This window comes from Capricornis sumatraensis, chromosome 8 (assembly GCF_032405125.1).
Source record: "Capricornis sumatraensis isolate serow.1 chromosome 8, serow.2, whole genome shotgun sequence".
Lineage (NCBI taxonomy): Eukaryota > Metazoa > Chordata > Mammalia > Artiodactyla > Bovidae > Capricornis > Capricornis sumatraensis.
The window spans coordinates 71254172-71279113 of NC_091076.1; the positions used below are offsets into that span (position 1 = coordinate 71254172).

Genomic DNA, 24942 nt, shown 5'->3' on the forward strand with positions numbered 1-24942 from the left:
GGCTTGCTCCCCGCTCTGCCCGCGGCTCCGCCCGGTCGCGGCGGCCGCCCAGGGCCCTCCCGTGGAGCAGGGAGAGGGTGCACTCGGGATTGGCCGTGGCCCCGCAGAGGCAGCCAGTTCGCGCCCGGCTCCCCTCACCCGCCCCCCGACTCCCGCCCCCCGGCCCTTTGTACAGCGATTGCGACAGGCAGGAGCAGAGGGTGAAAGGAGCGGAGGCCACGGAGAGGCAGCGAGGACGCGCCGGCGAGGCGGAAGGGAGTGGGGAAGGCGAGCCAAGGAGCGGAGTGTGGGCGGCGGAGTGGGGGGAGACGGGGGTGAGCCTCAGGATCCTCTGCCTCCACCCCTCCGCCCCGCGTGGTGTGTGGCTCCCGGGGAGCCCCTGCGTCACTGCGCCCTCAGGGGCCGCTGCCGAGAAGCAGCAAAAGGGAGAAGCGAATGAACCGCAGCTCCTGGCGCGCACCCCGGGCTCCCGCGGGGCGGCGCGGCGCAGCTGCAGCGGGAACCATCACCCGCACCTCGGTCGCCCGGACCGGCGGTCCTCTCCGACCTCGGTGTCCGTCTCCGCCCCGCCGGCACCCGCAACTGCGCAATAACTCCTGCCGGGAGAGGGTCCGGCTCAGGGCCAGCGAGGGCCAGGGCAGGCGTTCCGCCCCGACCGCGGGCTTGCATCGGGAGCCCAGAGGGCCAGGGACCTCTCGTTCTTTTGCCTGCATTAGAGCGCCCTGCCGACGCCCCCACGAGCATGGAGTTGCCCTGGATCCTGGCTCCAGGCAGAGGGAACCCTCAACACCACTCCCCAGGAAGGACTTCACCAAAAGAAACAGCCCCTGAGCCGGAGAGAAAGATGCATTCGGGTGCCCTTGGAGGGGGGTGCGTGTCACCCCGCAAGCGGGCTGTGGCGGGGGATGGATTGAGTCCCTTCATCAGCTCAATCTCTGGAGCGCGGGGGGCGGTTAAGAAATACCCCTTGCAAGTCACGGGGGGTGGGGGCGGTGGATGTGGGAGACGCTCTTTTTCGATTTCAAAGTTTCAGGCTGGACAGTACAGCTCTCACCCTCCACCCACTTTCCCGTCTTCCCTCAAAATCTCGAGCTGGGCCAAGGAGATTGGCGCCGGGGACTGGGCGGCACAGCGGGCCGAGCACCCTGCTGGGGGCGAGGCCTGTGACTCCACCTCACGAGGTGGCCAAAGTCTCCTTGGGCACCGGCGGGTCGCCGTTGGGCTTATCACGAAAGCGGAGCCAGCCCGGCTGCAGCTTCCCGGGACTTCAGGGCCTGGGGAGCGTGGAGGCCCGAGACCCTCTGAGACTCCTCCGGATCCGGGCGCTATTTGCGAGGGGAGCAGTGGGGACCCTCTCCTTTCCGCAGCTTGTATTTCAGGATTCTGCCCCTCTCCCAGAGGCAGTCATAATGATGAATCTGAAGCGGGTTTGCCGAAGGAGCGGACGCGTCTCCTCTCCTGGGCCACCTAGTTCACAGGAGTCCCACTTCCCGCCCTCCTTCCCGCTCCGCGATCCCACCCAGGAGCTGCAGCTGCGCCCTGCAGGCCGCGGAGACCCGCTGGGACCAGTTTCGGGGTGAGGGAGGTGGTCCCGGCTGTCTCGCTGCGCGGTGCGCTGAGGACCCGCTTCCAGATGACTTGTCCGGCTTGGACAGGACGACGCGTGCGCGCGCGGCCCGGGCTGTGGGCGGGCCCAGGGGCGGGGCGGGAACCCAGCAGAGCCGCCCGGAGCCGCGGGGGCGGGGCGAGACCCGGGCGGGGCGAGGCCCGGGGCGCGCGAGCCCGGGGAGTCAAGGCGCGCGGTCTGGGATCGGGCCAGACCCGCGCGCGCGAGCCCGGGGTCTACGTGGGCACGCGGGCGGCGTGGGTGCGCGGGGGCAGGCCCAGGCGGCGAGCGTTCCCTTGTTGGCTGGGCGGCCGGCCGGCCGGCCTGGGGCGGGCTGGGATGGCGCCTCCTCCGCCGCCGCCCCAGCTGTTGCTCCTGGCCGCCCTGGCAGGACTCCTGAGTCCCCGTGAGGTAAGGCGACCCGCTGCCGAGAAGCCTTCGGCCTGGGGTCTCCAAGTGCTTTGCCAGAAGGAGGGGCGTGCCGAGAGGGGGACTCGGAGTTCTCCCTTGGAGTGCTGGGCCTGGGAGGGGGACGGCAGAGCCCTCTGCGAGGCCAAACGACCCAGCTCTTCTGCGCCTTGAACCCACAGGTGGTGGCTGAACCGGCGGCGGAGGAGGCGGGAGCCCGTTGTCCCGAGGGCCTGTGGCCTCTGCCCCCACAGGTGGGAGCCTGGAGGGCGGTGGGAGAGAGGAGCGTGAAGGGGTAGCGCAGTCCCGCCCTGGCCTCGCGGTGCCCTCCACAGCCATCCTCTGAGCACCTTGTTCCTCGGGCCCTCGTCACCAGCGTCACCATCCCAACGTGACAGCACGGGCCTGCTGTCGTGTCCCATCCCCACCTCCCCAGCGGAGTCCCCCGGGGCCTCTCAGTTCTCTTGTCTCCCTGGTACAGGTGTCACCAAGAGTGACCTACTCACGGATGCGGCCACAGCAGGTGAGTAAAAGCAGGAGGCATCCTCGGGGTCTGTGCTGGAAACAGCCAACTCCTTGCAGGCTCCATCTCTTCTGCTCACTAGCTCCATTCCTCACCGCTCCCCATTCCAGGAGGAAACAGTGCTCTTAGTCCCAGGACAGTGAGCTTAGGCCTCTGTCTTCTGCAGCGAGGTGTCAGGAATGCTATTGAGTAGCTGGCTGTGTGGGCAGGAGGCTGCAAGGGGGTTGAGTCCTAGGAGGAAACAACCTGTGCTCTAGTTCTGCTGTGTGACTTTGGAAGTCCGCTGACTTCTCTGGACCCTGCTTTTCTGTGAGAGACGTTCTTAGTGGTTATTATGGGCTTCCCAGGTGGCACTGGTGGTAAAGAATCCACCTGTCAATGCAGGATACACAAGAGATGTGGGTTCAATCCCTGGGTCAGGAAGATCCCCTGGAGTAGGAAATCGTAACCCACTCCAGTATTCTTCCCTGGAAAATTCCATGAACAGAGGAGCCTGGCAGGCTACAGCCCAGGGGGGTCACAACTGAGCACACATGCTCCCCATGAGGAGTAAAATTGTGTGGGACAGCACTTTGGGAAACAGGAAGCTGTCAGGAGTGTGTGAGTGTGTAATGGGCTTCCCTGGTGGCTCAGCGGTAAAGAACCCGCCTGCAATGCAGGAGACGTGGGTTCGATCCCTGGGGCTGGGAAGATCCCCTGGGGAAGGAAATGGCAACCCACTCCAGTATTCTTGCGTGGGAAATCCCACGGACAGAGGAGTCTGGTGGGCTATTGTCCATGGGGTCAAAGAGAGTCAGGCACGACTTAGCAACTAAACAACAAGGAGTGTGTGTACTTCAGGTTACCGACCAGACCTTGGGTTCACCTTGTGTGCCTGCGGGTTTCACTGCCAGTGGTTGGATAGCTTCTCTGTCCCTTTGGTTTTCCTTTTGAAATACCTATTTTTGATCCTTGTAATATCTCCAGGCCAGCAGAGCTCATGCCGCCTATCCGTTTCCTTTCCCCAAACAGCCCTTTTCATTGCAAACTGTTCAGAAACCAGTGGGTCCTCATTTCCCACCTTATTGTGGCCCCACCCCCCTATCTGGTTTTTCTGGCTCTACCTGGTTCAGTAAGCCTTGTCTAACCTATCCACAGCTTTGGTTCCCCTTCAGTTGTGTTGATCTGCTCACCACCCATGAGTGTGAGGCTCCTTCCCCTCTATACCTGGCCTGACCTGACTTGAAGGGGGTCAGCTCCGTGCCCTCCTGCCATCCATCCCCACCCTTCTTCAAGGCCCAGGTCAGGAGTCAGCTCTCCCTTGAGACCTTGCCTGAGCACATTAGCCCTTATTTATTCATCACCTTCTCCAAATTCATGTAATGCTTGAAATCCTCTCATAATTTAACTGCTAATCACTTTGAGCTTTATTAGGTTGCTCGTTCATTTGCATTAGTCCTGTTTCCCTGAGTTTCCTTTGTATTCCCTGCAAGCGGAGCCCAGGAGTTCTCTTTTGGCATCTCCTACAGCCTCCGGCACAAATGCCGAGCATCAGGTCAGCTCAATCAAAGAATGATTCATAATTGAAGTGTTTCCATCCTGAGATTGTGCACCTGCTGCCTTTGTGCCCTGTATTCGGATACTTTGGGGAGACTGAATATATATTGACGAGTCAATACATAGAAGACCCGGTCTCTCTCTGTGGGGGTGGTTACAGCCCAGGTGGGGACCTGTAGAGCCAGGTGCAGAGGAACATAGCTAAAGAGGGTGGTCTGAGTCTGGCAGGGTTAACCACGCATGTTGTGGAAGCTGTGACCTTTGAGGGGTGGCACTGCTTGGAGAGGAGGGATGAAAGGAATGCTCAGAGACAAGAGGGCATGCACGCCAGTATCCAGGGCTCTTGATCCTTTCCTAAGCCCAGAAGGTGGGAAGGTCATCTGGTCATCCTGGGAGTCCCTTGAAGTTGACTCCCCAGGATGGGAGAACTTAGAACTCTCAGGAGGGAACTGGGCCCGGCTTGATGTCTCCATGCCTTTCCTGCAGGCTGAGAACATCAGCTTCCTCTACCACCCCTGTGCCCACCCCTGGCTGAAACTCCAGCTTGCCCTTCTGGCCCACACTTGTGTGGCCCAGCCCTCACTGGCCCCTGACTCCAGCCTCACCCAGGATCGGGTAAGTGCTTGCTGAAAGGTGATTGTCTGGTATCAGTGGAGGCTGCAGCGCCGTGGGCAGGGCAGGGGGAATTCAGGGCCTCTGCTTGCTTGCTCCTCAGGTTCGACTTAGCTATAACAGTCCCCTTCTCCTTTCGTAGCCCCTCGTACTGGCAGCATGGGGCTTAGCGCTGGAGATGGCGTGGGTGGAGCCGGTCCGGGCTGTCCACTGGCTGAAGAGGAGGCAGCAGCGGAAGCAGAGGAGAGAGAAAGCTGGGTTCCGTTCTGACACTGTTCCTGGGCCCCCTTCCTTGGTGCCCACGCTGGGCAGAGGGAGGCTGTGCCGTCGTCGAGGGTGTGTGCAGGTGAGGGGTGCTGGCCAGGCATGGCGGTCATGGGGTTGCTGGCTCAGAGTGGTGGTGCCATTGGGTTATCTGGGCAGGGAGGTGGTGACTGCTGTCTCTTCTCCTCTTAGGCCCCGGCTTTGGCCTTTACTCTGCGGAGCTGGCGGCCACCCGGCGTGGAGGTGGCATCTAGCGGACATGGGCAGCTCTTTCCTAGTGGTGCCAGGAGACGTGGGCTGCGGGCTGCCCTTGGTCTCCAGCCTACCCCCTCAGCTCCGAGGGTCCCCTCTGTTTCCCCAGGGAGCTTGGAGGCCAAACAGCCCATGTTGGGACCTCAGGGAGAAGGCGATAATGCCAGGTCTGTGCCCACCGGCCCACTGCTGCCAGGGGGACCAGGAAGCAATGTCAGCTCCAGGCTGGAGGCTCAGCTGCCCAAAGGGCAGAACAGCCCTGGAGGCTGTGCCTGTCTGGGTCAGGCTTCCCCGGCCCCTCGGGCAGCAGCGCCACCGAGGGCCGCCCGCGGCCCCACCCCGCGCACGGAGGAGGCCGCCTGGGCGGCCATGGCCCTGACTTTCCTGTTGGTGCTGCTCACGCTGGCCACGCTCTGCACTCGGCTGCACCGAAACTTCAGACGCGGGGAGAGCATCTACTGGGAGCCCACGGTGGACAGCCGGGACACCGTGGCTGGTGAGATGTGGCCCTCCTCACCCCCAGCCCCGCCCCCGGGGCTCTTCCCGGCCCTTGACCGCTCCCCTTCCTGCCCATAGCTGTGCTGAAGCGGAGGCTGCTGATGCCCCCTCGCCGGGTCAAGCGCTCCCGCCGGAGACCCCTCCTCCCGCCCACGCTGGACAGCGGCCCGGACGGGGACAGCTCCGAGTGACCTGCACCAGCCCTGCCGCTGAGGCAGGTCCGGCTCCTCCCCCCGCCGGAGGCCGCAACCTCCGCCACGTGGCCCGCGCGCAGGGCCGCCCCCTGGCGGCCCGAGGGAGCAGTCACGCCCAAGCGCGGCAGATGGGCTGATCCTGTGTGTGGTTTGCTGGGAGGAACGGGGTGGGGGAGAGGGAGGCGAGAGAAAGGAGCAGTTTCAAGCCTCCGTTGCAAAAACTGTTTTTATTAAATTATTTTAGTAGAGGTTGGAGTTGAGCTTGTGCATCAGCCACACAGACAGACTCACTCCCGCCAGGGACACTGTCCTAGGTCACGTAGGTCGTGTTTGGGGTAGGGAGGGGATTACAGCATCAAGTCGGGTACCCTCTGCTTGCCGCTTCTTGCCAACCTGGCCTCAGATCCTGCTTTTAGTAACGTGGTAGACCCTTCCCACCACCATGGGCGAGCAGGTGGCAGGACGCTGGTGGTAGTTACTGAAACATTATTTGCAGGACCCCGCTAACGGAAGACAAGGGGCTTCCCTCCCCTTCAGTATGGGGGGCTGCAGCAGTCACCGTTTTCACTGGCTTCATACTTTTGCCAGGTTGGTCCGTTTCAGGTCTGCACCTCCCTGATCCCTCCTCCCACAGTTCCCAAAGCATCAGAAAAGAGCACATGGTCACTTATTTATTTTTGATACAAATGTACATGACACACGTCTTGACAGTCAGCCCACCCACCACCACACAGGTAGAGCCTGGCCCCTGGGACAGAGGTGGGGCAGGGAGAGGAGCTGGTAGGTGCTGCCATCTGCCTCCCCAGGCTGCAGCCCAGGCTGCAGGGACCCAGACACTGCAGGCGCTGGCCTCTCAGAGGTTACAGGGAGGGGCTCTCAGCTTCGTCGGGGACCCCGGGGAGCCAGCCCCAGGCTCGGGTGCTCAGTTCTCTGCCCCAGCTGGCACTTTCCCCCTCCATAAGGGAGGGGAAGAGAGATGGAGCGAAGTGGTTTTCCTTTAAGTTCACAGAGGGTATGAGTGGGGGGAGCAATGAGAGGAGGCAGAGGGCAGGACCCAGCTGGTTCCCTCCCCCAGCCCCTGGCCCCAGGATGGGGGGGGTCAACGCCAAACCCTGGTCCCCTCACCCCTCACGAAACCCCAGATGGGCCAGGCCTCTGGAACGGCACTGCCGCCCCGCACACTCACACACAGGCACACTCAGTTACCACAACGTTAAAATTAAGGGGTGGAAAAGAGAGGAAAAAAAAAAAGATTAGACTTTTCCAGTGTTTGCTGCTGGGGACCCCGGGGACACAGGTTGGGGCCTGTGCCCTAGGTGGGGCCGTTTGGCATTGAAGGAGAGAGCAGCAGGGGGCTGGTGGCTACAGGGTGGGGACATCCACAGGTATTATGTACAAGGGGGGATGCCCCCCCCGGCTCAGCCCCCAGGAGGGCTGGACTGGCTCATGGGGGTGGGGTGCATCAGGGGAGCTGCCCCACTTGGAGTGTCCCCACCCGACCCTTGGCTGAGGGTGCCCCCGAGGGCATGGGGTTGGGAGTGCCGCCTTGCAGGCCCCTGCACGCTAGAGGGGTAGGGGGCTATGTACAGGGAGGGGTGCATGGAATGTGGGGGCAGAAGCTCCTGCCACCTCACCTCCCCATCCTTGGGGGCTCGAGGGGGACGGGCACCAGGGCACCTGGCTGCCGGGAGCAGTGGCAGCGCTAAGGGCACTTGGGCCAGCGGCTCGGTGGGGGCGGGGATGAGTATCTGGGGTGGCCCAGCTCCCACGGCCAGTGAGGTCCCAGGGTGCGGGTGAGGGTTTGGGGACAGTGGTCACTGCTTCTTCTCACGGGTGGTGATGGTGACCAGCTGCTTGGCAGCCTTGGCGATGTCGTAGGCGCACTGGATCACCTGCTGAGTCAGCAGCTGGAAGTCCACGGGGGCGCCGGGCTCCGGGGGCGCCGTCTTTCTGCATTCGCTCTGCAGCCGGTAGGCACTGGCGTTGAGCAGCCGCAGGGAGCTCCGAACGGGCTCCAGGGCGGGCCTCTGTGGAGGGGTCGGGCCTTGGACGCCAAACCAACCACAAGCCACGATGGGGCCCCGAGGGTCCAGGGGTCCAACCAGGCTGGCGCCGTCAGACTCCCCACACCCACCCCCTCCAGCTCCCCTCTCTGTCCCCTGTACCTTCGGGAAGAGAGAGGCCATCTCAGTCACAGCCAGATGGATCTTCTCTGAGCAGGGCACGAAGCTGGGCGGTGGGGGAAGGGCAAGTGAGGGAAGGGTCCCGGGACACCGGCGCACTGCTCCCTGCCCTGTCCTCTGCAACACCCCCGAGGCCCGCGTGAGCCTCCGCCACCTCCATACCTGTCGTGCTTGAATTCCTGGGCTGCCCGCAGTAGCTCCTGAATGTTCTTGGTGACCTGCTCCGTCTTCAGGATGACATCCTCCGTGCTGGGAAGCCCGGGGTCGAGGTCGCCATCCAGGCTTTCCAACTCCGGGTGGAAGTCCTCTTCCTTGCCCAGCTCCAGAAACCTCTTTCCTTCCAGGCTGGGGTTAGAGAGGGAGGAGGATTCCAGCCGTGAGGCCCCTTGCAGACACCCTCCCGGACGCTCAGGGGCCACCATCCCCTTTCCCCACGGAGCCTCACCTCAGCAGCGGGTCCCCACTTTGCGTGTTCTCATAGTCACTGTCTGCGCCGCTGCCGTGGCGGGAGAGCTTGCTCTGGAGGGCACAGGGCCGGGGCGGCAGGTCAAGGGTGTGCTCGTGGACTACCCGTCACCTCACCAGCACACCTCTCTCTCAGCCTGTCCCTCCCTTGGGCCCTGGGGATGCTCGTTACCGTGTGGCGGCTTCCTTCCTGGGAGCACGACAGCAGTGGGGAGGAGGGAGTGAAGGGCACAGCTGAGGCCGACACCCCCTTCCGGATCTGAAACCCAGGCAGGGCTGGAGTCAGTCTCCTCCTCCCCACCCCCCGCCCTGGGGCTTCCCTGCAGCGAGGCTGGGACCGTGTGTCCAGTCACCCTGTGCCCAGCGTCCTGCACAGAGCCTGGCATCTGCTGGGGCCCAGAACCTATTTGTGGGAATGGACCCACTTCCCAGGCCCTGCTTACCCGGTAAAGGCCGGCAGGGACGTGCACTGAATAGATGGCGTCGTCCTCCAGCTCCTGGGGGTGGCACAGGGGGGGTCACAGGGGGCCCTGTGCTGGTCCCAACCCTTTCCCCACCCCAACCCCCTGGGGCCCACAGGCAGCTCACGGTGCTGTGGAAAGGCTGGAGCCGGGTAGTGAGCTCGTCCCCGGGCGGGCCCCCAAAGGGCTTCAGGGCGGAGCCTGGTTCATACATAGAAAAGGCCTGGCGGTCCCTGCGGTGAGTGCTCCCGCCAGGCCCCACGGGTGCATGCTCAGCTCGCTCGCTGGGGAGAGGGGGTGTGGGCACTGGCCCCGGTGGCTGCCGGATCTGCAGGTTCTCGGCCTGCAGCTTGTGGATCTGAGAGTGAGAAGGGCGTCAGCAACTCCGGGCAGCACCGCCGCCTCCAGGAGCGTGCCCCTTCCCCACCCAGCAGGGCCTGGGAGCCCCGTCCTCACCTCCCTCTGCAGCCTCCGGAGCTCATCGCTCAGGCTGCTGTTGACCTTCATGAGCTGCTGCACCTTGGCCTCGGAGGCGGCCAGGGCCTTCTTCAACTCCAGGTACTCCTGCAGCGTCACAGCCCCGTCCGACAGGTCTGAGGAGTCCATGCTCTGCAGAGGGAGACGGGCCAGTCAGCCCCCTCATCGCTGCTGGGGGCCCAGAATATGAGGAGTCAGGGCGGGGGGCGGAGTGGCTCTCGGACCCGAGCTCGGTTGTTCCGCGTGGCACCGGCACTGCGCAGGGGCTCCTGGTCTGTGTCCTCGTCCGAGGCCACGCTGTCGTAGTCGTGCTGGTCGTCCAGGTCGCTCTGGCCCCGTGCGGACAGCTCGAGGTTGTCTGAGGGCACAGGCTTGTCACTCAGGTCCCAGGCCCGCAGCCCCTGCACCACGCCACCCGGGAGGGAGCGCACCCTGGAGCAGCGCCCACGCCCTTCCCACCTGTGGGGCTGCCCAGGCTCTTGCCCTGCTGTCTCCTCTTGGCCTCGCTGAGGATGTCGATGATCAAGGTGGCAAACTCCCGGGCGTTAAAGCGGGCCAGCTTCTGTCGCCCCTGGGAGGGAGGCAGGGCCGGGCTGGTGTGAGGAGGCCCATGTGGCTGATGTGAGGCGTTAGGGACAAAGCAGCCAGGCCATCCAAGGAGCCCAGCACAGGGTTATACAGACATGGAGGGCCTGGGGGAGCTCTCAGGCTGGGACAGCATCCAGGGGCTACTCACTGAGGGCTCAAAAGAACAGAGGGCTCAAAAGAACAGCCTCCTCCCCATTCCCACATCCCGGAGCCAGAGGCCAGGGCAAGGCCTCGGCCAGGAGTGGGGAAGAGCAGCAAACAATGGCCTGCCGAGAAGGGAAGGGCAGGGCCAGCAGTGGTGACCCAGCAAGGGAAGAGACGGCCCCAGGCCCTGTCCAGCGGCTCACCTGATTCCGTGTGGCTGAGTACTCAGGGTTCACGGGCAGGAAGGGCACAGCGCTGCGCTCCGTCACCAGGGTGCTGTGATTCTGGGTCGCCAGCCACACTGTGGGGGAGGGGCAGGGGTGGACTGTCCACGGGGGCTGGGCCCGCAGGACAGGCCGGAGCGGGAGGGCCGGAGCACCCCCTTCCAAGCTCCTTCCCAGGCCCGCAGGGCCCCCAACACTGGTATTCGGAACACAAGTGGTCCCTGGACACGGAGGCAGGGCTGGGCCAGGGAGGCGAGGCCAGCTGGGGACGGACAACAGAACGAGGAGACTCCCTCCCGCCTCTGGGCTGGAATCTGCTATAGCCAGGAAGGAGGGATGGAGGGGCGGAGCAGGGCTGGGGAGAGAGCCAAAGAGGGCGGCCGCTGGGTGGAGAGGAGCCCCGGTTCAGGGGGCTGGGGAGAGGAGCAGGCTGGCTGCCTCCAGCTCGGCAGCTCTGCCCACCCGCCAGGGCCACTGGGCTCCCAGCTGGTGGGGCTCACGGGCAGGCCTGCCAAGCAGACCAAGCCAGGCACCTCTTCCTAGTCCTGGCGAAAGAGCCACCCAGGTCCCAGCCCTCTCCAGCTGGCAGGGCCTCTGTCCCCTCTGCCCAAGACTTCCATGCCCTCCTGGCTCACCAGCATCATTTTCCCTTCGATCCACCTCGTCATACACATCCATGGCTAGTTCTTCAAAAAGCCGGTTGCTGAGCTGGAGGCAGAGAAGGGGACCCGGGCCCTGTCAGTTCAGCCCCAGTGCCCACCAAGCCAGTGCCCCAGGGCCTTGTACGATGTGTCCCTTGTGTTGCCCAGCTCTCCCCCCTGCCCGTCTCAACTGGAAACCGGGGTAGGCAGGGGTCTGTCTGCCCAGCTCTGAGGTAGGAGAAAGGGAGACCAGGGCAGACAGTCAGTGCCCCTAAGGGTAGAGACGCAGGAAGTCCCCTGGGAGCCGTCCCCTGGGAGCCGTCGGAGGGCAGAGTCAGAGTCACAGACTAACAGTAGGAGGTGGGAGGCAGGAGACTAGAGGGCGGGCAGTAGCAGGAACAGAGGGTCAGGGATGGGGGGCCCTGTCTGAGCAGACTCACCGCCTGCAGCTTCTTCTTGGCAGCTTTGGCCAACTCGGACAGGTCCAGGCTGTGGACGAAGGAGGGAGATGGGCACAGGGAGGAGGGGAGAGGCCAGATGTGAGAGGCAGCCAGGCCCCTGCCAGTGACCTCCCGAACATGCAGGGACCCCAGGCAGATGACACCCCAGGTGCTGCACATCGAGTGCCTCTCTGCCCCGCCCCTCCTCCAGGGCCTGCCCCCGAGCAGGCACGTATACCTCTGAGACATGCACTTTTGCCGAGATCTAAGTCCAGAGAAGGCAGCAGAGGAAAGAACAGGACAAGGTGGCAATTACCCAGGAGCAAGGCACACACACCTCCCGCGCCACACTCAGACACAACTCTGTGTGCACGCCAGACCTGAGGGCACCAAACCCAGCTTGTCCTCCCCCAGCCCACTCCTCAGCGGCTGGCGTGACCCAGTCGCCCTGCACCAATGTCAGCTCCTAGGAGTGCCCTGCAGCCTCCTGCATTCTCAGGCCCCGGCCAAGCCTTCCCAGGTGCTGCCACTTCATCCTCCTGCCTGGTCTTTGGCAGCATTTTTCACCCATCTTCCTGCGTCCAGTCCTGCCCCTGCAATCCTCTATTCAGCCACAAGCCAGGGCATTTTGGACACATCCGGCTGCGCCATTCTGGCCTTAGAAGCTTTTTCAATAACGGTATGTATGGCACACTTCAACAAAAAGCTCACTTTAAAAATATGCTAAGGAATTCCCTGGTGATCTAGTGGTTAGCATTTAGCACTTTCACTGCTGGGCCCCTAGGCTCAGTCCCTGGCTGGGGAATCAAAATCCTATAAGCCATGTGGCGTGGCAAAAAAAGAACCCCAAACCAAAAAACCTTAATGCTTTGCGTGTACTATCTTATTTAATCCTAATAGCCCAGAAAGATAACTAAGGCTCAGAGAGGTTAAGGAGCCTGTCTGCACTTACACAGCCAGCCAGTGGCCGAGCAGACTCCACACATCCATGTTAGAGCCTCACTGCTCCCAGGACAGTCCCAACTCACGTTGGGGCTCAGCACCAGCCACTCCCCCCGCCATCTCTCGTCCAGTCCCGCTCCAGGGATCCCCTGCCTCTCCCGTGCTCCAGCCGCAGTCTGCGTGCAGCTCCTCGCACAGCATTCTCACGCCTGTGCCTCTGCCTCTCTGGCCACACTCCCCACACAGGACTGCAGTTGACTAGGGCCCTGGCCACCCTGTCGGGATGGTGATACCCCTAAGGGCTGGGATCACGCCTGAGGTACCTCTGTGTTCCAGGGCCAGCAACAGCTGGCGCCACAAAGGTGCATCTCATCGAGAACCCGCCTATGTGTGTTTACAACACACGAACGCACACAAGCAGGCAAACACACCAGGCAGAATCAGACCAGAGAAACGGGAGGAGTCTTCGGGGGTCTCAGAACAGAGAAGATCTGGGGCTCGAGAGACCTGAGGGGTCCAGGCCTGACCATAGCCATCTGCCCACGTGGGCTTTGGAGCGGGAGGGAGCCTCTCCAGACCCAGGCCAGCAGGCACAGCTCGGCCACCACGGGCAGCCACCAGGTGGCGCCAGCGCCCATCCTGTGCGCGTCCCCCACAGCCTGGGCTCCTGGGGCCTCTCACACAAGGGGCGGAGAACAGCTCTCCTGGCCTTGTGCCCCCAGCCCGTGCCCAATTTCTGAACACACCACAGAAGCCTGGCAGAACCCCAAAGTTAGTCAGATTCCCGGGGTCCACCACGTTTTCACTGCAGGGCAAAAATTTGTCTAAAGATTTTACAGTTGGGGTCAGTGCCCCTAACAGAACCCAGAGTTCCTGGTCTGGGGGTTGGGGGGCTGTTTCTTGCACTCAAGCCCTATGTGCTTGACAGCCATGGGGGTCAGGCTGTGCTGGCCACAGGCTGAGTGGACATTTCTTACCTGCCTTGCCCAGCATTAGGGAGTGAAGACCAGACTGGGATAGGCTTGTGCTTCCAACCCCTGAAGGGGGGGTGGGGGCAGGGGTCCCAGGTCCCTAAAGCCTGAAGAGTTGGGGGTGGGGGTTCTGGGGGTTGGGCATCCTCAAGGCACCCAGCAACCTCTGGGAAGGGGCATCAGGTGGGCACTCACCTGTCTGCCATCTGTGGGATGATGTAATGCCCATTCTTGTGATCTGAATAAAAATAAAAATGCCAAGTCACTGGTGCTGGGTGGCCTCATCAGCCAGAAGCCCACCCCATTGCCATGAACAGGACTCGGCAACCGGAAGGGACAGGGGAAGGGAGGAGGGCAGGCCACCCCTAAGGGCCCTGGGAACTGGCTGCAAGTTATGCCCACCCCCACTCCCTACCCCAACGTGCTGCAGCCAGAGCCTGCAGCGATTTCACAGGAGCCAGTTGCCTAGCAACACTGTTCCCCAGCGGGCTCCGTCACCATGGCACCTGCTGCTGGGGTGTGTCTGGGTCCCACCTGCCTGGCCTCGCCAGGCCCGCCCCACACTCTGCTTACCCGGCTTGCGCCCACAGAGGTAGAAGGCCAACCGGTCAGTGAGCTCGTACTGGCACTCGACTAGCCGTTCCGCCAGCTCATGGTGCCCCGCCTGCCTGTGGGGAGGTCACACGGCTCAGCCCTTCAGCCACAGTCCACTGCCCACACCCGGCCAAGCCTCACCCTTTGGCCGGCCCTTACCTGGCATAATCAATGGGTGTACGGCCGTTAACATCTGGGGAGCCAGGGTCAGCCCCATATACCACAAGCAGCTCGGCCTGCAGCGTCTGACCTGCCTTGGCAGCCACATGCAGAGGTGTGGTGCCCTTCTCGGGGTGGAAGAAGTTGGCCTGGGCGCCCAGGGACAGCAGGCGCAGACATGTCTCCAGGTTGCCCGTTCGCACGCTTGAGTGCAGTTGCTACGAGGAGCAGAGTGTGCAATAAATGGGTGTGTGTGTCCTCCCCCTCCCCGCCAGAGCACCTAGTCCAGGCCCCTCGGGACTCTGGCCAGCTCCCAGGACCCGGCTGCAGTCAGGTTGTCAGGGCGGACCGAGGTCTGCAGTTCACGTCCAGGAATCACAGCTGCAGTCAGTCACCACTGACCGACCGCGAGCATGCAGTGCGCTCGGCTTAGAACAGACACTGTCCACGAGGTAGATACTCTCTTTTCCATTTTACAGATGAGAAAATGGAGGCTCTGCCCAACGTTTTCTGGCTCTCGGGTGGTGGCTGGACGATTTCAGCCTTGCATGTGCACTCGGAGCAGAGGGGCCTTGATCACCCGTGGCCTGAGCATGCAATCCTGTCCTTCCACTGTGCCCACCGTTCTCGCCTGACCTGGCTGCCTTGGGGACCTAGGGCTCAGTGAGGATGGCATCATGGGTGAGGACGGGCCTGGTCCCCTCCCGAGGTGCCCCACAAACCTTGCTGAGGTCTTTGGCGGTGACTCCATCATCATCCCGGCAGGGCAGCTTGTGCACAAAAGCCAGCATCTGGTACTTGGCCCTGATGAACTCAGACTTGATGGGGCTGCACGGGGCACGCAGGAGGAAAAGGGGAGCAGAGCGGGAGGGGTCAGGCACCCAGCCGCCTCCCAGGCTCGTGTCCTGACCGCATGGCCGCAGCCCCCACCCCTCACGCTTGACTCACTGGACTTTGTCTTGGGGGTTGGCTTTACGCCGGCCGCTCTGCACCTGCGCGGGGTCCAGCAGGGAGTGCTCCCAGATGGAGTTGGCCCCGTTGCTGGCGAGCGTGTGCACCATCTGTGGGCAGGAGGCGCCAGAGTGAGCATGCCCACTGTGCACCAGCAGACGCCTCCGAGCCCCGGACTGGACGCGGCACCAACAGGCCTACTGTGTGCCTGGCACTGTCACACCCCCAACCCAGTCTGGCCATCCAAAGATGTGGGTCCGGTTGAGCACTTCAGGGATCGTGGTGGGTATGCAGAGGCTCTCAGTGGTTAAGCTCCATACTGCACGCTCAGAAGTGGCAGAATTGGGGTGAACGCCCAGGTCTGTGTGGCTCCAGTCCTGGTGGCCTCTCTGTGCCCAGGCGGCAAGGGGCAGGACTAGGCTCTGCCACGGGTGGGGGGCCCCAGGCGGCTGTGTGTGTGGGCACGGGGAAGTATGCCTGCGCTCAGCAAGCCCTGAGGAAAGACAGGAAGCACCTCGGGTACCTGCAGCAGGGTGGGGGGCCAGGCGCTGTGGCGGAGGTGCTTGACGATGGAGATGTGGCGTCCCAGACTCCGGTGCACGCTGCAGCACTCGTCACACACCAGCACGCCCCTGCTGATGGAGGCCCAGCCGGGGTCTGCGGGGTGGGTGGGGACAAGGGTCAGCCACAGCCAGACACGGCTGAGGCTCTGAGCAAGGCCCTTAGCTCTCCATGCACAATTTGCACACTCACTCCCCTAAGGACTGGGGAGCTGGGCCACTGAGGAGGGCACTAAGCTCTGGAGGAGGGAGGGAGGGACTCCCCGAAGGCTTGCTCCAGCGGCCACTTATGGAGCCAAGCCCTTTCCTACACGTCTCTGCGCCCTGGGGAGGTGTGGTCCCCAGGGCCTCCTCAGCGGGCACAGCTTCCTGTGCTGCAACCACTGCTGCCAGGACCACAGTCCTTCTCCAGGAACAAGACTGCCGCCCTAGCCCTGCCCCTGGGAGGCAAGAATCCCCAAGGACTGCATGCCACATCCCCAGAGACACTCCTGTGTCCGGACAGGTGCCACAACTCTCCGCACCCAGGCTTCTTTTGGAGTCACTGGTCCACCTGTCTGACCCATCACACCCTCCAGGGACACCCGCCTCTGCCCTCACCTGGGCAGGTAAGAAGCCTTTTCATGACAGCCTCCCACCACCATCACTGATGGGTGAGCTGGAGCCCCGCTTAAGGGGGATGGAGGGGGCAAAGGAACCAACACTTGCCGAGCACCCACTGGGGACCAGCTGGGAGTGCCATCAGTATGGCGCCTCTAACAACTGTCAGGCAAGGCGGGAAATACTACCCCCCCCTCCCCCCGCTTCTCTGTCAAGGAACCCGTGTCTCAGCGATGTTAGGGTGCTTAGTCAAGGCCACCCAGCTCATGAGGGGGATTGCTGGGATGTGAACCCTGGTATTTAGATGTCCACACCAGCTGCTTTTGCAGCCCCAAAGTAGGTGACCCCAAGTGGGCCAGAGCCCTGGGAGTCACTCTCTACTCTTCGAGAAGTGAGCTTTGCAAGCAAGCAGAGGGACCAGAGAAGGGTGGGAGCTCCTGGGGTCCTTCTCAAGGGCAGCAGAGATGCCTCCCACCCCAGGCCCCTTCGGGGAGGGGGAGGAGACAGCTGCAAACAGCTCAGGCTGCAGAAAGGTCACGGGGAGAAAGCAGCCATTGTGTGTGGCCGGAGAGTGGGGGCGGGGAGACGCTCTCCCAGGACTCTGTGCTCTGCCCAGGTCCCCCCCCACCCCCCCCCAACCAGTCTCAGGAAGCCCCATCCTGGGGGGTTGGGTGGGGGGCTGGCTCTCTGCCTTGCCCCTAGCGCTCAAATTGTCCACAGTGGTCCCCACTGGGGGAGAGGACAGGCTAGGGGTGATGAGAGCCTCTCCCAGCAGAAGGCAGTTCTCAGGCCCCTCCCCACGAGGACGTCCATCAGAGCTCCCCAGGGCTGTGAGGAAACTGAGTCAGAGCAGCCTGAGCGGTGATGGAGTCTCCTCCGCGGCACAGAAACAGGAAGAGGAAGGAGCGGCCCCGCTCTCTGGGTCTAGGTTTTAGGGATCTGCCCCCAAAATAGGACAGTGGGGTGCAGGAGGTGCCCCCACCCAGCTTCATCGGAGGCTGACTCTGGGGGCCACCATCTCTGCCAAGAGGGGGAGCCCTAGAGCAAACAGGAGCGCTGGCTTGACCCAACCGGTCTGGCCCCAGGCAAGAAACGCTCCCTCCCCCGCTCCAAACCCCACTGGGTCAGGGGTCTGCCTGCCAGCCACCTCCGGCCAGCCCAGGCAGGAAGCTGGAAATGACGCAGCCCAAATTCCTCCTGTTGAAATGGTGGGGTTTCCTGTCAGCAGGGAGCCGCCCAGGCCAGGATCATAAATGGGCCGCTCTAAGGCCTCCACCCCAAGCCCATGGTCCTCCTGGAGGAGCCAGGCCTGGGCGGGCTGGCCAGCCATCCAGCGCCAGAGCAGACACGCTAACCCCTGAAGGCGGCAGGGACCAGGATCTGGGCAAAGGGGTCCAACTCTCCACTCTCCCAGCCTGGTGGAGGGGTTCCCCATCTCCTACAGTGACCTGAACCAGGTGGGCAGGGGAACACTTCCCTGGTCTGGGGCACAACGGTGCCAGCTCAGTTCTGGGTGACATAATTGGGTCACTCTGCTCCCTACTTCCTCTGCCCAAGAGGCCTGGGCCTCCCCCAGCTGGCGTCCCCATGCCCCACCTAGACCAGTTCCGAAGCTGAAAGGCCAGGAAGGGGTTCTGAAAGTCAAATGGCTACTGCAATTTGAGATTAAGGGACCCATGCCCGCTAAAAGGCTTCCAGGACCAAACTCGGGGCAGAAAGGACAGGGAACGTGAGGGTTAGGGGGTGCGGCCACCTCCTCAACATCTGCCAAGTTTCCCAGTGGGGCTGGGGCGCAGGGGTCCCGTGTGTGAGCCAGGTGGAAGGAGTCCTGGAACAATGCGAAGCAGCACCAAGCCCATGGATGCCTCTACTGAGGGGAATTCATAGCACCACCCAAAGCCACCAGTGGTCTCTGGAGCCAGTGGCCAGCCTTTCCTATCTCGGCACCTGGGCAAGAGGGACAAGCCCATCATCTTGAAAGCAGGCAAGAGTAATCTACTCCATGGGGACAGAGGTCACAGTGGCGGTTCCCTGTGGGGGCCAGGGCGGGGGGGGGGGCGGTGCTGGCATTGACACAGAAAGCCCTTTAGAGTGTTGCGCCGGCTCTACTTCTGGATCGCTCTAAAGCCCTTTCGAGATGAGCCGGCTGTGTGGCACGTAGAGTGGACGGGCGGGACAGGGGAGACACACATCCTCCAGGGTTCCCAAGGCAGGCAGGGTCACAGACGGTGCCTGGCGAGACAGCACCAGCCGCCAGGGCTGGCAGCTGTGCCACACTCACAACACACTCAAGACTTGTCTCATGCACCCAGGCCTGGGAGGAGGATGGGGCTCTTTGGCGTCAGGCTCATCTCACCTTTTACCTCAAGACCCTGCAAATTCACCACTCACCAAGAGACAACAACCCCGCTCCCAGGGCTGGGTCTGCAGGGCTCCGAATACAGTGAGAGGCCTACGACTTCAGGTAGGAACCACACACCAATGAGGGGGCTTTGGGCCTGGGCTCCAAACTGCTAGTTTCCCTCCAGCCTCTTACCTGGGCTGTTACAGGTCCCAGACTGAAAAATGCCCCAAGGAGAAGTCAGGGTCCTGAGAAGCCTCCAATCCCTTGGGGGAATGCCTGTTCTGTGCTAGAAACCATGCTGGGTGCTGGGGTGAGCAAGACTTTATCGGCACCCTGAACGCCTCACATCCTCACCTCAGCACCTGCCTCCTCCTGACCTGCTTTCTGGATCGGGGCCCGGGGGTGGGGTGGGGGTAGGGAGGTTCCCAGGAGCACAGAGGACTCTGTGGGATGAGGACCAGGAATAGGAGCCAGGCATCCCAACACATGAGAGACACACCACTCCTGCCCATGCCCACCGGGCATCCAGAGGCTTCCAATCAAGTAGTCAAAGGCAATGGAGAGAGGACAACTGCCTTGCTAATGCTGCCCTGCGTCCCCCTGCCCAGAATCAGGACCGCAGACTGGAGATGGGAAGGTCCTCAAAAACCATTTCTACTCCAACTTCTTGGCCTCAGAGTTGAGGAAACTGAGACTCAGCATGAGAAAAGTCTTGCCATGAGTCAGAGAGTAAGCTAGAAACAAAGGCAACACAAAAATCCAGGTTTCCATGATCAAGTGTCTGTTAAGCAACCCCCTCCCAGCCACACCTTCCCAACCCACCAATGCTCCTTCCCTCCTTCCACGGGGCAGAGGGGCAGCCCGGCAGAGGGGCAGAACAGCCTTGGACCAACACACAGAAGGCAAGCTCTCCTCTTAGCCCTTAATCCCCCAGACCTGCCTGCAGTTGGGGGTAAAGAAATAGTAGTTTCTAACTAACCAGAGGTAAGGACACCCGACATCCCTGGACACACAGCTTCCTCAGGGACCTCTAGACCATGACATGCCCTGAGAGGAGGCCTCAGGGTCACAGCCACCCAGACCGCCATGCACCTGCCGGGCTCCCACAGTGCCCAAACACTCAAGCTTGGAGCCACTGAAACCACCAGCGCATCTGTGGGTCTCAACCTATTGGGGTCCTCTCTCAGATGTGTTCGACTCTTCTGCAACCCCATGGACTGTAGCCCGCCAGGCTCCTCTCTCCATGAGATTTCCTAGGCAAGAATACTGGAGGGGGTTGCCGTTTCCTTCTCCAGGCGATCTTCCCGACCCTGGGATTGAACCTAGGTCTCTTGCATTGGCAGGTGGATACTTTACCACTGAGCCACCAGGGAAGCCCTGGGCCTGTCCAAAGGGTAGCAGGAAGTGATGGGCCACAAAACGGCAGCCCACACTCTCCACTTAATTGTGCCCGGAGTCCTCCTGGAGTTCATGGATCCCCCTTGAGCCTGCCCGGAGGTCTCCCAGGGAGATAGCTCCTTTTCTAAAGAGAGGATGGTCAAGGGCCAGGGCTTCGTTTCCCCAGGGCAGCTGCAGAGTCCGATCACTGGTAGTGTCCCCCCACATCAGAAGGGAGCAGCCTTTCCGGGTCATTTCTCCTCACCTCTTTGGCAGGTCGGGGGGTTTCACATCAGCCTGGACCTGACTCGGTGGGAAGAAGGGAAACAGCACGGAAAATACAGCCGGGAGGCAGGCCACAAAGCCAGGTGGGTCCCGGGAATGTAGGCACCCCTCCACATGCTCCCTACCCATTTCTGGTCAGGCTGGGCTAGGGGACAGGGAGAGAGGTCTGTGCCCAGGCTGGGGTATGGCCAAGCCACCTTCCAAGCAGGCCTTACTGGAGCACAGGAAAAGCTGAGGCTCGTTGTCCCGTTACCAGGCCTGGGGACGCCTCAGGGGACGATGCCCAAGCTTGTGGTGGCTCTGAACACCAGGCCTTGCGAGGAGCCTTGGGAGCCAGGGGCAGGGAGTCCTAGGAGCAGCCACCCCGCCGTCTGCTCCCGAGAAAACAGAATCCAGACAACCCCCACCCCACGCCGGCCCATCTGCCCGGCTTTCTGCCCCTTGCCCTCCGCCACCCCTGCGGGCGCGCAGACCAGGAGAGCAGCAGGTGCAAGACGCGGGGGTGGCCCTGCGATGACACAAAACCACACTCGCCCCCACCTCCGAAGCCCGGCCGGCCTCCGCCACAGTCCTCCTGGCCACCCTAGGCTGGCGCTTCCGTTTGGATCCAGAGATGGAAGGCGGGGGGAGCGGGGGAGGGTGGGGGGCGCCAGCTGAGGGGCGGGAGGCGGCGCCGGGAATGTCCTTCCTCGCTGGTCCACGGACGCGAGCAAACCGCGGCCCCCCGAGCGGCCCTCCCTCCAAGGACGCGGCTCCGCAGCGGCCCGGGCGGGGGCAGAGACCGGAGGCCGCAGCCCCCAGCCCCGCCCCGCCCTCCGGCCCCGCACGGCGCGCCCGCCAGGCCCCGGCGCCCGCCCGGCGGCGCCTCGGTGCGCGGTCCCGCCCCCGGCCCGGCCCCGCTTACCCGGGGCGCTGCAGTCCGCACACACCTCCGCTCGCGGCCCCTTCCGGGACATCCTCAGCGGCGACGCGGCCGCAGCCCTCTGGGCCAGCGTGGGGGGCGCGGGCGGCGGGCCCGGGCGGCGGCGGCCCCTGCTGCCCGGCCCGGCTCCGGCAAGGCCCCGGCTAGGCTCCGCGCGCCCGGCCAACCGTCCGCCCCCGGGGCTGGCCCGGAACCCGCCGTGCCCGCCCGCCCGCTCGCCCTCGGGCGCCCTCCGCCCCGCGCCGCCCCGCGCCGCCCCGCCGCCGCTCGCTCTCTCCGCCCCCTGCGCGGCTCCGGGCCGCTCCTGCAGGAAGCGGCGCAGGCCCGGCCCACCGGGGGAGGGGCGGCCCGCACACCCGCCCCGCCGCCGGGCCCAGCCCGCCGCTCCTCCCGGAGAAAGGAAGCCGGGAGCGCGGGCGGAAGGGGGCGGGGGCCCTTAAAGGGGCCGCCGCCGCCAGGCCCGAGCGCGCAGCGCCGCCTGCGGCCCTGGCCTAGGTGCGCCCCTGCCGCCGAGACGCTGCGAGTTCGCCTCACAGCCTCGTCCCCTTCATTTTCGAGGCTGAGGGTGGCCTGAGGAGCTCGGGCCCAGGGACAGTGACCCTTGGGCATCTGAGAAGAGTGAGGAGCTGGAGGCCCCGGGCCCCCCTTATCCAGGGGCTGTGGTTCGAGGTACCCGCTTGTCTGTTTGGGTTGAATTGTGCGTTCCGGTCCTCCCGTGTATCCACATTTGTGTGTCCAGGTGTGTGTGTGTGGTCACACTCTTGCTGACTAGCCCAGCGCCAACAATATGGACGGCCAGGTGCCAGAGGTCATGCAGTGAATCCCCCAGTCTCTGGGCTAAAAAGATATCTATCTGTCCTCCATGCTTTCATCCAGAGAGAAAAGAATCTGGACAGTTTTTTTTTTTTTTTTTTTTGAAGACCTCCTGAGGAGTGAACACTGTGTCTGTGTGCAGAAATATCCACTTGGTATCAGTGTTGTATACATCAACGGTATTTCTGAGCCACCAGAGGTGTGTGTCCAGGGCGTGGGCATATAACATATAGGGATCCTTTCTGTGGTGGTCTTTCTTCCTGGACTTCACGGAGAGACTCATTGGAGGGGTGGGGGTGACAGGGAGAGGAGGCGCAGGCCTCACATGGGTGCACCCCTGCACTGAGCATGCTCCCCCGTACACGTGTGCCCCACGTGCACCCAACCCCCATCCCTGCAGCAGCAAAAGGCCAGCGCTCTGTTTGTTGGTAGAGGGCGAGGGTGTCCAGGCACAAGGGCCAGGGTAGTGACACGATTAAGGCAGGTTCCCCAGGTTAGGGGAGGGTTCCCCATGGCCGGGAGTCCTGGTCAAAAGCAAGGGGGCTGGAGGGGAGTCCTGGGACAGGGGTGTTCGAGTTGGCTCATTTTATCCCGGCGGTGCCAGAGCAGCAGTGACTTGTGGGTGGCAGGCTGCTTCCCTGGGGGAGACAAGTAATGCTCATGAGTCACACCACCCGAAATATATGCAAAGCTGCCTCCATCGCCTTTCTCTGCAGCCCAGATTGACAAGTTTGTTTGAGATTGCGATCCACAGGGTGTATTTATAATCGCACCTTTAAAAAAAAATCTTGCAGGCATCCCCTCCCCCCATAGCCAGCCGCTCATCTGGCAGGGTTTCTGCGAGCACAGATACCTCGCGGGGTGGGGTGGGGTTGTGGGGAGGCACCACCTGCCGCCCCGTGCCGCACCCTCACCGAGGAGTCAGTCCGTGGGGTTGGTGGCCCCATCCCTGGTGATGGGAGGAGCGGCCTGGCCGCTCTTACTGGGCGCCCAGCCCACGAGCTGTGGCCGCCCGTTCACCCCTGATCGACCCCCAGCTATGGAATTTCATTTATTAAATGTCGAGGCGGCTGCTGGCAGCCCCATTGCTTGGCTGTCTTTGTTTCTCTGCTGTGTGGGCGCGTCTCGAGCACGTGGCAGCTGGAGCGCGCAGGCTGGGGAAAAGCGACCTGGGTTTAGAGTCCAGGGCCACTTGGCGAAAAGAGAAACTCCGGCTGCCCAGAGGATGCCGCCCCCCCCCACCCCCCCAATCCAGGCTGAGCTCCCCGCCTCCTTGAGCTCCAAGCCTTTTCAGAGGAAGACGGATGAGTCACTCGGTTCCCCCGACCCCGCTAGCCCCATCTCCTGGTTGGCCCTGGGACTACCGGGGAGTGGCCGAAGCACGGATCCACTCTCCAAACTTTGTTCCCGAAGCCCCCAGGCCCGCCACAGACGAGCTTCTCTGGGCCTGGGGCTTAGGGATAAAAGGGTTTCCAAATTTCCCTTTGGAGACCTCGCCATCTCAGGAAGCAAGACAGTTAAAGAGGATCACAACGAGATTGTAAAAAACAATTTAATGAGGAAATGTACAGGCATTCTCCTGGCCACTCCTGGCCGTCCCTTCCCCGCTCCAGCCCCCTCCCCAACTCCGGCTGCAGCCACGGCACTCTGGTGACCCCTCGTGGTGGAGGTGGGCAGCGGTCCCCGGCGGCGGGAGATGCCAACTGGCTCCTCCCAGCCTGGAGAAAGGGGCGAGGCAGTCCACTCCTCCTTCATCGTTCCGCGCCGGGGCCTGGCACCGCAGGGTGTGGAGGAGGAACGAGAGAAGACCACACAAAGAAACCTGAGAGAGGCACGGAGAGTTTGCAAGCTTTCGCTAGCACCTCCCACACAAACGCTTCTTGGATTGTTCTAAGTGGGGCTGGTATGGAATCCCTGATTCCTGTCTTGTCCTAAGGTGGGCTCCAGAAGGCGCAGTGCCTGGTCCCGCCACCTGGCCCAGTGGGCTTGGTGAGGGGAGGGATGCATCATTTCCAGGTCAGTAGCCATCCTTAGCTAACCCCAAGAGGTAGTATTAGAGACACATTTTAGAGATGAGTGGTCTGAGAAAATTTAAGCAATTTGCCTAAGGTCAGGCAGTTAGTAAGGAGGAATAGGAATTCAGGTTCCCTCGGACACCCCAGTCCCTCCCCGACTCCAGGGGCTGGGCCAAGCCCCAGGTCCTTCTAGCTCCTGCAATAGGCTGGCCTGGAGGGCAATTTCACTTTTATCGAGGCATCTGCAAGCACCCTTCTGGAAAGATCCCTCTGCCCTGGAGTTATTCAGGAAGGAGATAGTCTTTGGAACCAGTGCTTCCTCTCCAGAGGGGACCACACGGGGTGGAGGTGGGGAGCTGCCACCTGCTGCAGTCTCTGCGCACGCAGCCCTACTCAGGTCCTTGCAGAGAGCAGTGTATGGGGGGAGGGGTGTGTTCTCCCATCCTTAATAGACACCGTCTTTCTAAAGTCAAATGCAGAAGATGGAGTTTAATTTTAAAAGAAGGCAGGAAGACTCCTACGTAGTATTTCAGATGCCAGATTTCTGGTTGCTCCAATGACCCTTGGCACTGCACACTAACGCCCCGCATCTTTCTCGACTCTTTCCACCAGTCACTCTTTTCTTGGAATCTGGATCCTGCTCACGTTCCACTGGGACTCAAACTCAAGCCTGAAGGCCACACCTTCCCGCGCCCCGTAATGCTTGAGGAAGGCCTGTAACCCCGTCCCTCCCCAGCGAAAGGCAAAATGCCAGGGGGTGAGGGTGCACCCCAGTCCATCAGACGTCAGGACACTGCCTCCGACCCGGCCAGGCCTGACTCCCCACTGTCTCAGTGGATCAGGGGGACAGTGCGGGACACTCTCCGGCCACTCACCACCCCCTAGTTCCACGA

The 24942-nt window shown here is 62.5% G+C and overlaps 2 protein-coding genes across 6 annotated transcripts; one reads left to right on the forward strand and one right to left on the reverse strand.

Annotated features, from left to right (window-relative positions):
• The first annotated feature begins 285 nt into the window (after window positions 1-285).
• Window positions 286-6060, forward strand: TP53I13 (tumor protein p53 inducible protein 13). 3 transcript variants are annotated; one of them, XM_068977763.1, is made up of 7 exons: window positions 286-1576; window positions 2197-2268; window positions 2496-2537; window positions 4560-4688; window positions 4828-5031; window positions 5142-5697; window positions 5778-6060. In XM_068977763.1, the coding sequence occupies exons 3-7, from the start codon at window positions 2523-2525 to the stop codon at window positions 5888-5890; spliced, it is 1017 nt and encodes a 338-aa protein (XP_068833864.1). In that variant the 5' UTR covers window positions 286-1576; window positions 2197-2268; window positions 2496-2522; the 3' UTR covers window positions 5891-6060. The 3 variants fall into 3 exon arrangements, with proteins under 3 accessions (XP_068833864.1, XP_068833862.1, XP_068833863.1); XM_068977761.1 differs by lacking the exon at window positions 286-1576 and adding an exon at window positions 1927-2017; XM_068977762.1 differs by lacking the exons at window positions 286-1576; window positions 4560-4688 and adding an exon at window positions 1927-2017.
• A 440-nt stretch (window positions 6061-6500) lies between these two features.
• GIT1 (GIT ArfGAP 1) lies at window positions 6501-21283 on the reverse strand. 3 transcript variants are annotated; one of them, XM_068979162.1, is made up of 21 exons: window positions 21204-21283; window positions 15657-15790; window positions 15131-15243; window positions 14905-15010; window positions 14183-14400; window positions 14003-14097; window positions 13625-13667; window positions 11755-11781; window positions 11517-11565; window positions 11071-11143; window positions 10415-10512; window positions 9939-10050; window positions 9704-9837; window positions 9459-9611; window positions 9130-9360; window positions 8985-9038; window positions 8714-8800; window positions 8522-8595; window positions 8239-8421; window positions 8059-8122; window positions 6501-7920 (listed from the first exon to the last, which is right to left on the reverse strand). In XM_068979162.1, exons 1-21 carry the CDS (start codon window positions 21253-21255, stop codon window positions 7708-7710), a joined length of 2313 nt encoding a protein of 770 aa, XP_068835263.1. In that variant the 5' UTR covers window positions 21256-21283; the 3' UTR covers window positions 6501-7707. The 3 variants fall into 3 exon arrangements, with proteins under 3 accessions (XP_068835263.1, XP_068835264.1, XP_068835262.1); XM_068979163.1 differs by lacking the exon at window positions 11755-11781 and having other exon boundaries at window positions 8714-8731; XM_068979161.1 differs by lacking the exon at window positions 11755-11781.
• Between the last annotated feature and the right edge of the window lie 3659 nt (window positions 21284-24942).